At 45.6% G+C, this 15,040-nt stretch overlaps 1 protein-coding gene across 2 annotated transcripts in view; it reads right to left on the bottom strand.

Moving 5' to 3' along the window:
- Nucleotides 1-14,481, bottom strand: part of CMTM4 (CKLF like MARVEL transmembrane domain containing 4) — a 39,847-nt gene extending 25,366 nt beyond the window's left edge. Inside the window, exon 1 of one of the 2 annotated variants that reach the window (XM_036345167.1) lies at nucleotides 14,019-14,481. In XM_036345167.1, coding sequence (XP_036201060.1) covers nucleotides 14,019-14,204 — 186 coding nt within the window. In that variant the 5' untranslated portion in view covers nucleotides 14,205-14,481. The remainder of the gene's footprint in view (nucleotides 1-14,018) is intronic. The other variant, XM_036345165.1, reaches the window with a different exon arrangement.
- Between the last annotated feature and the right edge of the window lie 559 nt (nucleotides 14,482-15,040).

The following is a 15,040-nucleotide window of genomic DNA, read 5'->3' as shown; positions in this document are numbered from 1 at the left end:
TCAGTCTGTTCCATGTTTCCATGCCTGTGCATTGAGCGTCTGCCCCTGGTGGTCAGTGCACATCATAGCTACAGGTTGAACAGTCATTTAAGCTTTTATATATATACAAGTGCTGGGCCCTAACTGGTTTGGCTCAGTGGATAGAGGGTCAGCCTGCGGACTGAAGGGTCCCAAGTTCAATTCTGGTCAAGGGCATGTACCTTGGCTGCAAGCACATCCCCAATAGGGGGTGTGCAGGAGGCAGCTGATCAATGTTTCTCGCTCATTGATGTTTGTAACTATCACTCTCCCTTCCTCTCTGTAAAAAATCAATAGAATACATTAAAAAAATAAAATTAATAAAATAAAATAAAGAAGTGCTGGCAAATTATCCTGACATCAATTTATTATTAGAGAAATTAAGGAACTAAAAAGCAGTTTACACTTACAAACATCAGGGTTTCATTACAATCCAAACATTGGGACTCCCCAGTCAGCTGCCTGCCCCAGTACATTCACTTGGGCAATCTGCCTGGGCTGGTTAAACACCTGCAATTTAAACGGAGCATCACAAGCAGACTTGATTCGTCATCTCTAGTCTTTCCTAAAACACACCTGAGGGAATTTACCACCTATCCTCTCTTCCCAAAAACATATAAAAGATAAGAAAGATTATCAGAATCCACAGAGCTGTCGCACATCTGGCTTCACAGAAAGGAATCAAACTATCACCCCTCCAGCAGCAGTTGTCACAGGAGAAAGAACACCAGCCAGAGACTGAAGTTCCAAGGCCATCAACAAACTGGGTCGCCATAGGTAAGTCACAACTTCTCTAGGGGCCAGATTCCTCACCCGTAAAACAAAGACGGGCACACAACTCCTTCTGTCTAAAAGCTTGAGTTTCAAGATCTTTGGAGCCTCCCTGAACCTCCATCACTGATTTATACCCTGCTCTCACCTTGCTATGCACTGAATTACATCTCCCTCACCCAAATGCATATGTTTCAGCCCTAACTCTCCAATGTGCTATTTGGAGGTGGGAGCCTTTGGGAAGTAATTAGGGTTGGATGATGTCATGAGATGGGGCCCTGATGATGACATCAGTGTCCTCGTAAAAGAAGAAATATTTCCCCCTCTCCGCAGGCACGCACAAAGAAAAGGTCATGTGAGCACATGGCAAGATGGCAGTCACCTAGAAACCAAGAGGAGAGGCCTCAGAATGAAACCTACCCTGCAGGTATCTTGATCATGGACCAGTCTCCAGAAGTGGGAGAAATGTGAGAAATAAATTTCTGTTGTTTACTGATTTTTAGAGAGAAGAAAGGGAGAAGGAGAAAAGAAAAAAAGCATCAATGTAAGAAACATTGATCGGCTGTGCCCCCTACTGGGGATTAAATCAGCAACCTAGGTATGTGCCTTGACCGGAAATTGAACTAGTGACCTTTTGGTGCACTAAACAACACCCAACCAACTGAGCCACACCAGCCAGGGCAAATTTCTATTGTTTAATCCACCCAACCTATGGTATTTTTATAACAGACTAAGACACACCTTCAACATGAATTACTTGTTTTTACTTTTTCCCTGTATTTGGAACTTGTTCCAAATTTACTAACCCATCAAACTGAACTTGGATGAGTTGGAATGTGATTACCAAGCAGCCAAGGGTTCACTATCATGTACACTCAACAGGATCTGGGTCTTGGACTTGTTTATAAACTTATTACAAAAGACTTGTAAGTATATCCAAATCTGTTCAGAAAGCCAGACAGTCCAGAGAGTAAGGGACATATGTAATGTAAAGTAGGCTACAATGAGCTAGAGTGACATCACAGGACATAGGACAACAATCAGAACAAAGAAAACCCTATGAAGATGGACATGGCAGGGCCAGCAGAAAGAGAGTAGGAGAAGGCGATCTATAGGTCCTGCCTTACCCCAGCCCACTCACTCCTGGGCAGAGGGCTGGAGTGGCCTCACAGCAGCAACATGTTACTTTGGGGAACAAGGAGCTTCCAACCAGGTTGAGGTGACAGATTTATGGGGAGAGACTGAATGGGAGAATGACTGAACCAGAACATGGCATTAAGAATAACAGCTAGTATTCACCAAGCACTTCTCTCAGCCACTTTCCATTCAACCTCCCCTCCCCACCCACCCCATGACAGCAGGTAATCCTCTTACCTGTTCTCCTTGCCACTCTAGCCTGACTCAGGCTCCTAAAGGACATGGTCCTAAGTATAGATGATCAAGATCTGTTTTTTGTGAAAAACAATGCCAAGGAAATCTAGAGTGGGGTACAAGAAGCCATAAAGGATCCTCCTCCAACAACCCAACAAGTCAGGGGTCACCCGTCAAGCTGGAGGAACAGAGGAAACAGAGAAAAGGGGACGAATGAAACTGTGAAGTTCTAACAGGCACGGGTTAGATATTCCCCATATATTCCCCATCTCAGGATAAATTGTGGAAGATTTCAAAATGGACTAAAGAGATTATTGAGTATCTTCAATGGAAAAATAGGCCTTGATAGAGCATAACTTTCCAAATTATCTGATGCTATGGATTTGCGCCTTTGTCTTTGAGCCATTTTGCAGCTCTATCAAGTAGTACCTAACTACAGCAATGCAAGTGATTCCAGCCTGCACATAGGCAAATGAACTATCTCTGGGAGAAATAGCTGATCCCCTCAAGCCAGAGTTGCATCTATTTCAACGGGGTGTGGGTGTGTGTGTGTGGGTGTGTGTGCGCGCGCTCTTTGAATTTCCCTTTGAACAAGTTGTTACAACTTACTGGTTCCCTGGTTAATAAAGTCTTTTATATTTGTATGAAAGTTATGATTTTACCACTTCAAACTTATCCTTTAGCCCTAGCCGGTTTGGCTCAGTGGATAGAGTGTCCGCCTGCGAACTGAAGGGTCCCGGGTTCGATTCTGGTCAAGGGCACATGCCCAGGTTGTGGGCTCAATCCCCAGTGGGAGACTTGCAGGAGGCAGCCAATCCATGATTCTCTCTCATCCTGGATGCTTCTATCTTTCTCTCCCTCTTCCTTTCTCTCTGAAATCAATAAAAATACATTTTTTAAAAGAAACAACATAAATGTATAAAAAAACAAACTTATCCTTTAATACCCACAAGCAAAAGTAAAAAAAAAAGGTGCCAATATTCTGTATTAGCTGCTCTAAGGGGAAAAAGGTTCCAGAGGTCAATAATTCTTCCAACTCCAATTACGTTGAAGTCTACTGGCTTGAGCATACAAGAGGATATAACCAAGTCTCAATTTTTACCTTCCTACCCCTCCTCCACCAGCAAACATTGTCTCCAGCTTCTTCATGACTTTCCTTGGCTCTGATATCAGCAACTGTTAAATTTCATTGATAATCCAAGGAACTGGAAGAGAAGGGCTGAGGGACCTCCCTTTAAGTAAAACCATCACCTCTCCTCTGACTCTAGCACAGGGGTGGGCAACCTTTTTTCGGTCAAGGGCCATTGGATATTTTTAACATCATTCTCGGGTTATACAAAATTATCAACTTAAAAATTAGCCTGCTGTATTTGGTCAAACATTTAATTAACTCACCCCTAATGCCTTAACAGGGCCAAGCCAAATGATTTCTCGGGGCTTACACGTTCTCCACCCCTGCTCTAACAGGTGCAACCCATGTATTGTGCCAGAACTGGGACACAGGAGAGCTGTCAAAGCTGTAAGACCCACCAGGAGCGGGGCCAGCAGGAGAGAGGAAACAGAAATGGGCTAAGTCCCTGTGGAATAGGAAAGACAAGTGATGCTGAAACAATGTTCATAACCTGCCTCACGGTTGTAGAAACAGACACACACGAGGGTTCCAAGAGTGGTCTCTGAAGGTAGGCTGCATAGCTCCCCATTTGCTAGCTGTGGGGACCTTGAGGGAGTTATTGATCTCAATACAGCCTCTGTTTCCTCATCTGACAAGTATCTGCCTCATAGGATTGCTGTGAGCATTAAATGAGGTAACACCTGTAAAACATTTAACAATCTTACACAGTACATGCACAATAAGTATTGGCTTCGATATTTTTCATTGAGAAATAAATTTAGTGTAATGTCAAACAAAAACCAGGAATATAACAAAATTTGATTGGCACCTGTTAAGTCCCATTTGTCATGTCCTTTCCACCTGCATTGCCAAAAGACCAGTTGGCCTTTGTTTCTCACCTGAATTACTAAGTCTCTTACCAGGCTTTGCTGCTATCATCTCATCCTTCTCAAAGCCATTCCTCACACCCTCTAACTCAGTGATATCCAATAGATATATGTCAGCCACATATGTAATTTTAAATTGCTAAATTTAGCCCAGCCGGCATGGCTCAGAGGTTGAGCATCAACCTATGAATCAGGAAGTCACAGTTCAATTCCCAGTCATGGCATATGCCTGGGTTTCGAGCTCAATCCCCAGTGTGGGGTGTGCAGGAGGCAGCCGATTAATGATTCTCTCTCATCATTGATGTTGCTCTCCCTCTCCCTTCCTCTCCAAAATCAATAAAAATATATTAAAAGTAAATTGCTAAATGTAATTTTTCTAATAACCATATTTTTAAAGTAGAAACAGGTAGAATTATTTTAATAGTATATTTCACTTATCCCAATGTCAAAATATTATCATTTCAACATGTAATCAATATAAAAAATTAAGTTATTTTACTTTTTTTTTTTCTATTCCATCTTCAAACTCTAGCTTGTATTTTATACTTATGAGCACCGCAGTCGTACTAGCCACATCTCCAGTGCTCAGCAACCACAGCTCTAACTTTTCCCCATCTCTTTCAGAAAATCCAAATTCATTAACCTAACAAATCTGGTTCCCCCTCAGCCTTCCAGCTCTTCTCCTTCCATACCTTCACCTGGGGAACCATACCTGGCTCACCTCCTTACCACCCCTTTCCGAGGCTTGCCCTTGACTCCCAGAACCTGATACATTCCTTCTCCACAGGACACACCACACCTTCCACCAGGCACTGACATCAACACTCAACATGTGGATGCACCATTTCCCATAGGCCACCGGGGCTTCCCTGGCACGCCTGCTGTCCCTGCCTCTACTAAAGCCCTTGGTGTGTGTGCTCTCTAACCCCCAAGTAGACGGGGTGCGCCTTGGAGGCAGGGTTTTTGTCCTATTTATGTCTGTCTATCAATGACCACCCCCACCTACACATTCAAATATATACAGAATGTAGTTGTTTTTTTTAAGGGGGAAGAATCTGTCAGAATTTTTGCCACCATCCAGCTAGTGATCTTGATCTACCTCTAAAGTTATTTAGCCAACTTTCAATCTCCAATTAGACACACGTATATAGCGTTTGAACCAAAAATGGTTGAAAATAGACAAGTTAAAGAAGCAACTGCCGCTGGAGGAACCATTGTTCCTGGGGTGTGTGTTTTTTTCCATTGGCACAAAAATCTTTTAGCCTTAAACTGTTTTTCATAGCTGTGCTGGAATAAACGAGAAACCACAAAAATGAAGGCTTCCACTACGCCAGTCATCAAATCACAGTGGCAAAGAAATAAACCATCCAAAACTATCCACTTCTGGTTAAGCTCTGATAATTTTAAGTGCTTGTTAACCCATTTAATTCCCAAACCTAACTAATCGTTTGAAATGTTCAGAGACAAAATTTTGGATTGCAGTATTTCTTATGGTTCTCTCCAGCCTCCAAAAGACAGAGGCATCACTTCTTCGGCCCCATGAACTGCTGTTCTTTTCTTTTAATCAGAGACCTTTATAAAAATAACAAGTAGAACCCTCCACTTCAATCCCACTTGCAACTCTTTCTTTACACATGTTAACTGTCTGCTCACTCTAAGGGTTCTCAAAATGTTAGCTTGTCAGACCCTGAGCAAAACTCTCTCCCAACACATTAAGCAAAAAGCAGACAACTTCAATAATAATTACAGAATCCCTGGTTTTCATTTTACACTTCCCTAAGCAAAAGGCTTATTAGCCAAGCCTCTTATGGTCCCGTTCCCCCACCCCCACCCCCACCCCCCCCAACCCCCGCACCCCCGCCTTTTACAAAAATCTGTCTCTTAAGCAAAAGCTTCTGTTTCCTAGTAGCTAGCAAGGAATACACTTTTAAAACTTACAGTTAAAAAAATAAAATAATAATTACAATGGCATTTTATTCCCATATTTCCTCCCCAATATTTTCCACTTACAACAGAAGTTTATTTAATCATAAATATATAAATATGTTATTTTTCCTTTACAGATCACATGTTTTCAAATCAGTTAATCTTACAAACTACATTAAGTAATATTCCATTTTTTCTTTCTTTTCTTAAACAGAGATATATCTATTCGTCTATTCAACTGTTTATCCCTGCCTTACTATGTGACAGGCACTGTTTCAGACACTGGATAAAGCAGGGAAACTTACAACACCTCTGCTCTCATGGAGTTGATCTGGTCAGGTGGTAAATACAGCCAGGAGAGGGGGCTGGACAGTGCCCTACTTTAGTTCGGTGGTCGGAGAAGGTCTCTTCTGAGCAGAAGAAAGGAACAGCAATTTTGAAGAACAGAGCCAAGTGGGCATTTTGGGGCAAGGGCTGGGGGGCAAGGGATGAAAGAATAAACCTCAAATGCAAAGACTGTGAGGCAGGAGTTAAGTTAACCAAATGTTAATCAAAGCTTCTGATAAACATGAAATAATCAGTACCATAAAATTCCAGTCTAAAAAGGCCTGTTGAATGCAGATTATAGTAGACTTTTTTAAAAATATATTTTATTGATATTTTACAGAGAGGAAGGGAGAGGGATAAAGAGTTAGAAACATTGATCAGCTGCCTCCTGCACACTCCCCACTGGGGATGTGCCCGAAACCAAGGTACATGCCCTTGACCGGAATCGAACCTGGGACCATTCAGTCCGCAGGCCGACGCTCTATCCACTGAGCTAAACCGGTTAGGGCATATTAGACTTTTTGAAATATAATTAGTACCCAGCCCCTCAGCCTGACTCTCAATCCTCCATTTCTATAGAAATAAACTCCGGGCTCCCTGGGGACTCCCCTCTGAAAATCAGTGACTGACTCCGCCGCTTTATGTGAGGAGACAAGGCCATATACGAGGGGCACTGCGATGAGGGCTGGGCTGCCCTTGAAGTGAGAATTTTTCACACAAAAATTCTCCCCATCAAGAAATTAACTGCTTAAAAATATTTAGTTTCCAATACTAAAAAAGCAAGATCTTGTCCCGAAGGAAGCGTCACTTTCTCAATTCTATACCCTTCCTCTCATCCGTCCCCTCTTCAGCTAGCTCTAGGCCAGCTCCCAGCCCTGGACCACTTTGAACTGAGCCTTTAGAAGTTTAAATTGGCTCTTCGCCACCTCAGGAGATGCTGAGGCCATCCCCCTGGCCGGGGTACCTTGCTCTCGTATTCTCGGCCTCTCCCAGTCTATCCTTCCCCCTTCTGGGCCCTCTGATCCCACCTTGCTAAGGATTCCAAGCCCCAGCACATCTCACCCTGCTTTCTTACTTACCCTGCATACACAGCCTGTCCCCCAGGAGTAATCTTATTTTCCAAACAGAAATCTCAGGGCACAATATCAGTACATGAGTACTTGCTATAAGAATTACTCTAGCCCGCACCGGTTTGGCTCAGTGGATAGAGTGTTGGCCTGCGGATGCAAGGGTCCCAGGTTCGATTCCAGTCAAGGGCATGTACAACTGATCAATGACTCTCCCTCATCGATGTTTCTAATTCTCTATCCCTCTCCCTTCCTCTCTGTAAAAAAATCAATAAATTATATATTTTTTAAAAAGAATTACTCTACAGTGCTTGGAATATTTCATAATTTAAAGCAAATGATTTCTACAAAACTTAGGATGTACTTAAACATGGTCTAATGAGACAGCACAGGAAATTGGGACTGTCTGGGAAAATTGAGACTCTGTGATCACAGTCACAGGCCTTTGACTACTGCTCTATTCTCTCACAAACAACTTTACTTTCCAAAGAAATCTGACCTCATCCTACAAAAGGATCTGGAGCTACTTCCAGGAATAAGAATAAAGAGGCAGTGATAGTGGCTATGAGTTGAAGGCCAGGAGGCTGGTATTTCCAGGTTATTTCAACCGCTAACAGGACCATCCTGGAAAATAATCAGCCTCGGCTGCCATACAGACCTCGAGCCCTTAATGGGGTGGATCATGTACGCGCTGCAGCCCAGGTAAATTCAGATCTACCTCTCGACTGGAAACACCTCTCTCCAGGACCCAGGTAGACATCCGTTCCACCAGAAGGAAGAAGCATCGTGGACTCAGCAGGGCACATACCCTCGGTCCTTGCCTCTTCCACTAAGCATCCTCTGAAGTGCCATGACCTGAGAAAGGCTCTTACCACTTTCTGATTAACCATGATCCTCCAGGGCTGTTAACAGAGAAATAATTTGGCCCTCTGACTCAGGAGGAGCCAGAAGGTCTTACTGGTCAGGCTCACCATTTCCCACTGGTACGTACTTGTGGGTAAGCCAGACCTCCAGGTATGTTATAGGGAAAATGCTGACCAAGTCCATAATTTTTTTTTAGTGTTCAGAAATGATATTGCCCTCTGATGTAATAAAAGCACTTCTTGAAATGTAACAAAAATTAATGACAGTGCAAAAGAAGAATGCAGCCCATTTAATGAAGCATTCTTCCTAACAGGAAAAAGTTGGAAACCATCATCAGATCTTATGCAGCTTTTGAAAGAAAACAATGCCAAAGCTCTTTCCGTTTGAATCCAACTGACTACATTTTTTTCCTAATTTCCTTCACTGTTCCAATATTTTTAATTGAGATATAATTCACATGTAAATTAGTTTCAGGGTGTATACCAATGATTCAGCATTTGTACATATTTCTAAATGATCACCACAATAAGTCTAATTAACATCCATCACCATAGTTACAAAATTTTTTTCTTGTGATGAGAACTTTTAAGATCTACTCTCTTAGCCAATTCTTAAGTATGCAATATAGTATCATTAACTATAGTCACCATGTAATATAGTACATTCCATCCTCATACAATGTTTTAACTAATAATAAATGAGGGTACATTCCTTTCAAATAGAAGAAATTTTGCCATTAGCTTCAATAAATATATTAAGCACTCCTGTTGTGCAGAATGCTTGCTTTATAGGAGAACGTATTGAAAAATTAAGCTTCAAGTTCCTTCAAGTTCTAAATCATCCTCAAGGGCCTCCAAATTATAAAGTAAGAACAGTAATAAAAGCTTAATTAAAGTTTTTGCTCAGTATATTAGCTTTAAGGCTAATCTATACTAAGGTAGAACTAATAACAGCTAACATTTTAGCAATTTTTGAATAGAAGGTATTTGCATGTGGTATACAATTCAAAAAGTATGAAAAGCCATACGGTGAAAAATAAACCTCCCTTCCACCCTGGCCCACAGCCACCCAGTTTCTCAATTTGTGTCATTCCAGAGATATTTTATAGTGCAACAGGGTTAAATGACTTGGTATGTGAGAGTTGCTAAGGACTTTGAATGGACGGCTCATTGGTACTAACATCAGCCCCTATTTTCAACTGAGGAAACCTGTTTGAGGCCTGAAGTAAACAAGCCACTGGCCAAGTCTCATGGAGATAAGAGACAAAGTTCATATTCTTGGAATCCATCCACCTCCCATCCCCACCCCCAACACACACATATACACACAGAGCTCTGAACAAAGGTGACTTCAGCTTATGTTGTTCCCTCTGCCCTGAACACTCTTCCACCAACCTTCGCCATCCCTTTGCCTAGCTAATCTGACTATCCATATACATTTTATAATCAGTTTGTCTCTAAAAACATCTTGCTGGAATTGTGGGATTGCATTAAACCTACAGATCAATTTGTGGAGAATTGGTATTTTAACAAGACTGAGTCTTCCGATCCATGAACACGGTATGTCTGTCCACTTACTTTAGATCATCTTGGATTTCTTTCTTCAGTGTTTTGCAGTTTTCAGTGTGCCGATCCTATACATGTTTTGTTAGATTTACACCTAACCTAAGTATTTCATTCTTTTCAGATCAACTGCAACTGATACGTGTTTTTGTTGTGTGTTTTTTTTTTTGTTTTTTTTTATAATTTTAGTTTCCAACGATTTGTTGCTAGGACATAGAAATACAATTGACTTTTGTGTGGACCTTGTATCCTGCAACCTTGCTAACTGTCTTCTTATTCCCAGCTTTTTTATAGATTCCCATAGGGTTGTCTATATAGACAATCATGCCATCTGCAAATGAGGACAGTTGTTCTTTCTTTCCAATCTGTATGCCTTCTATTTACTTTTCTTGCACTGGTTAGCACTTCCAGTCGGATGGTGAGTATCCGTGGTGAGAGCAGATGTCATGACTTTGTTCCGCATCTTGGGGAAAAACATTCACTCTTTCACCACTGTGTTAGCTGCATCTATCTATGTATGTTAACTGTAGATTTTTCGGTAGAAGCTCCTTTTCAAGTTGAGAAAATTCCCTTCTCTTACCGGTTTGCTGGCAGCATTTATCATGAATGAATGTTGAATTTTGTCAAATGTTTTTTCTGCATCCACTGACATAATCATGTGGTTTTTGTTAAGCCATTCGTATGGTGGAATAAATCTATTGATTTTGGAAAAGTGGAACAGCCTTTTGTTCCTGGGATAAATCACAATTGGTTGTGGTATACGATTCTTTTTACATTTAATGTTGCTGGATTTGATTTCCTAGTTTTTTGTTGAGGATTTCTGGGTCTGTGTTCATGAGGACCATTGGTTAGTAGTGTTCTTTCCTTGAACTGTCTTCATCTGGTTCTATAAACAGATGTGTACTATACACTTTTCTGAGGTCTTGGATGATAATTTTACTATTTTTAATTATCATGAAAACTGAAGAGTAGTTTTTTGTCTTTGCTTTTCTGCTAGACTTTGGTTGTAAGTCCTTGACTGGGAAGACAACTTCCAAAGATAACAATCTTCCTAAAGTAAAATGAGACTGTTTTACAAGGAGCCACAGTGGCTCTGAGCATGCAATCGAGTGAAACCCATTACTTTACCACCATCACCTGCAAACCCTTCCCCTACCCCAGCACATTCCCCAGAGAGTAGAATCCATGAGGAACTGTGCTGATTGGCTTTGGATAAAAACAGGCCATGGTTTCTATCAAATAAAAGATATATTATTACCCCACCCTGAATGCAAATACTCATATTTGTCTCTGAGTTACCCAGGAAAGCACCTATCAAATATTAACCCCTTAATTCCTACAATTCCTAAAATGCTCAATTAGTCATTATCACCCACATACTTACTGAGGAAGCCAAGACACAACAAGGTTAAAAGATTTCAAAATCGGCAGAGCTAAAATTTGAATTTAAACATCTCCTATTACCCAATTTGTTAGAAAAAGTCCTACAAAAATGCAATTCGATGTCAGGTCGATCAGGCATGGGAGGGGCTCAAGAAAGGGATCTGAAGCAAAAGAGTTCCCTGAGGGGTCCTTTCAGAACTAAAATGCTGATTCTGCTTTTGGCACTTTTTGTTTATTTATTTTGTTAATCTTCACCCAAGGATATTTTTCCCATTGATTTTCAGAGAGAGTAGAAGGAAGGGAGGGGGGGAAATTATGATTCAGAAAGCCTGGGGGACGCCTCTGATTCTGCATTTCTAACAAGCTCTCTGATGCTGGAGATGCTGCTGACCACTAGGAGTAGCAAGGATCTACACTGCAGGCTGCAATGGACCACAGACCACAAGAAATGTCTTTAAAAACAGAAATGAAAAAAAGGCAAACTTTTCTCAAAAACCAGAATGAGGACTTATCCATATTTCTTGATGGAATTCTGAGTCGTGTAACACCTTAGAAATACCTTCAGCCTTATTTTCCAGTTTAAATTTAGATTTCAATTTCTTGGAGGGTTGTTCCCTAAAAATCCTGATTTTTTAATCAAGGCTAAGAAGCCAAGTACATGGAAAACTGTGTTTTTTTTTTTATTTTGGTATATATAATTTGATCTCAGAGAGGAAGGGAGGAGAGAGAAATAGAAACATCAATGATTTGATGGCTGCCTCCTGCTCGCCCCCTACTGGGGATCGAGCTCACAACCCTGATCGTGTGCCCTGGCGGAGATTGAACCCTGACCTCTACTCAACCACTGAGCAAAACCGGCGGGGCAGAAGACTGTTTCAAGTTGCCATACCTTCCAAGCAGGTCCCCATCCTTCACATAACCTCTCACTGTTTAAACTCTAGAGATGAGACAAATGGCAGAGCTAGGTGAGATTTTAGGGGCTGGGCCCCAAAGTTCTTCCAGATGCAAAGGAAAGCTCTACACCACGCATGTCAAACCCGTGGCCTTCCGGCCGCATGCCTCGTTTATTTAGCCCATGTTAGCCTTTGAGTTTGACCTGCTTGCACACCAAAATAACACCTTAAGATACCACTGGCTCCCATGTCTGGCCTTAGCTGACAAAGTTCCAGCACTGAGGTGATCACTGCTGGGTAACATTTTATACAAACTACTGGGTTTCAATTTCTTCACCAGATCTTTTGAGTGGCAAGCTCTACCTACTTTCGTAAGTCCACAGAGGAAACAAAGCAAGTTGCTTAACAAGGCCCTGTATTCTACCTGGACCCGAGTTCCTGCCCTGCTCTCTTGTATTCATTCCTGGTTATCTGTGCTGTGCTCAGACATTGGCTAGCTGCCTCTTTTAAAAGGCAGTCGCACACCTCCCCCCCACCTCCTCCATTCTCTTTGCTCACAGCAATGCCTAACTACCAACCAACATACCTCAGAGCACAGAGCCCTGCAGCTGACCGGATAAGGTCAGTTTAAAATTCTGGGAAGGCATAACTTGCTCCTTTTGTCTTTCCTTAGGGCCCTTCAGAAATACCCTCCAGCAACCAGCAGAATAAGCCTTTCACCCCGGAGACATAAAACAGTCTGCATCCTGCAGTCTACAAACACTGGGGCCTTTATTTAAAAGGTGTCCGCATATTATATTAGTCCCAAGGAACGCGTGTCTATGCACTCAAGTCAGAAAAAGAAGCCCGATGCCTGGGAGAAACAAAACGTACATAACATGACAGCTTTCTGAGGAGTCTATACAGTTACGCTGCCCGGCCTCCGAGGGAGGCCTACCTGTGACAGGGAACATCGGGCCGGTTTTCCTGAGCGGGACATGGCCTGTCCACAACAGATCCAAGGAACTGCCCAGAGAGGCCTGTTACAAAACCGCAAAAAGAGGGGCAGAGCTGACAGGCCCCTGCCTAGAACGCCCTGGAAGCTAAACATAAGGATTCTTCGAAATGAGCTCGGCCATAGACAAGTCCAACAGAAAGTTCTCTGTTTCGGTTCGAACTGGCTGCCCTCCCGGAGTGATTTGACTCTGGGTACCAATTGGGCAAAGCCCGCCGCGGTGCTGGGGCGGCGGACTCAGGGATGCCGGTCCTGTCTTCTAGGCTAATCAAGCAATCGGACCGCTACTGTACAAACTGGGGACTTTTGTGGGCAGGTCTCGGCTCCCCCACTGCACCGAGGCTCCATGGCTCCATTCAACGAGCATGTATTGAGCGCCTATCGTGTATGCCCGGCGCTCCTTGGGCGCCGGGGAGGAAACCCAGCCACGGCCCCCAGTGGTGGAAGCAGACAGAGAAGGACCATCGGCAGCGGCGGATGTTGTGCGAAAACCTGTCACAAGTTGCTATGATCGGTCGTATCCAGGGGCAACAGGACCCCCAAGCCAGAGCATCAGACAGGCTCCCGCCAGCGCAGGGGGAGCAGCAGGCAGGCCCGGGGGCAGGTGCGCAGGTAGGAGGCGCACACCTGAGGCGGCCGCGCAGAACCCCCCCACCCCGGGAGTGGAGAGGGCGGCCCTGGGACCCCGGGCGGGAGAGCGGGTGCGCAGAGCGGGGGGTCTGGCCCCGCAAAGAGGACGCGCGGCCGAGGCCAGCCGGGCCTGCGCCCCGGGAGGGAGCAGGGGGAGAAGGCGCGCGGCTAGGCCGCCCGCCCGCCCGCACCTGGGGCCCCGCCCGGCACCTACCACTTGGGCGACCTTGAGGCAGCCGAACGCGCCGCGCAGGTAGTCGGGGTCGCAGCGCAGGCCGGCCAGCCCGCGGCGCTGGCTCACCGGCTCGGTGGTGGGCTGGTACGGGCTGCTGGCGCCCGAGATCATGGAGGTGCTCGAGGCCTCGCCCTCGAAGCCGTCCAGCTCCTCGCCGCTCCGCATGCTGCCGGCGGCCCGGGCCACCTCGCACGGCCGGCCCCCGGCGCCCGGAGCTGGGGGGCTCAGCGGGGCTGCCGCATCGCCGCCGCCGCCTGACTGCCCGCCCGCGGCCCGCCCCGCCGCCGCCGCCGCCTCCTTCTCTGCGCCCGCCGCCGGCTGCGGCCACGGCTCGGTCCGCTCGGCTCGGCTCCCGCCGCCTCAGCAGCGGAAAGGAAAGGAGGCGGGAGCGAGCGGAGAGGGAAGGAGGCGGGAGCCGGCGCGGCGGCCGGGAGGGGGCGGAGCGAGTGCCCGCCCGCCGGCCGCTCGGCGGCGCTCCGAGGCCCCGGGGAGGCGGAGGCGGCGGCCGGCCCGCGGGCTCTCGGGGGGCGGGGCGGGGCGGGGCGTCCGTAGGCCCCGCCCTCACCTGCCTGCGCGCGGGGCGGGGGCCGCGGGGCGGTGCCTGGCGATGCTGAGGGCCAGGACCAGGGTCCAGGAAGGCGGGGTGCGTGGGCCGGGAAGAACCCGAGCTGAGGGAGAGGGTCGAGGACCCAGGGGCACGGAGGCGCTGTCCCAGGAGCAGCTCCGTGTTCCTTGGAGGAAGTGAGATTCTCTGCAGGTGGCGGGAGGACTTCCTCATGAGCACGGAGGAGCTGTCCCAGGAGCGGCTCCGTGTTCCTTGGAGGAAGTGAGATTCTCTGCAGGTGGCGGGAGGACTTCCTCATGAGCACGGAGGAGCTGTCCCAGGAGCAGCTCCGTGTTCCTTGGAGGAAGCGGGGTCCTCTGCAGGTGGCGGGAGGACTTCCTCATGAGCACGGAGGCGCTGTCCCAGGAGCAGCTCCGTGTTCCTTGGAGGAAGTGAG

This window comes from Myotis myotis, unplaced genomic scaffold, assembly GCF_014108235.1.
Source record: "Myotis myotis isolate mMyoMyo1 unplaced genomic scaffold, mMyoMyo1.p scaffold_m19_p_19, whole genome shotgun sequence".
Taxonomy (NCBI): Eukaryota; Metazoa; Chordata; class Mammalia; order Chiroptera; family Vespertilionidae; genus Myotis; species Myotis myotis.
The sequence above is the reverse complement of the archived record's forward strand: the minus strand, read 5'-3'. Positions and strand labels throughout refer to the sequence as shown.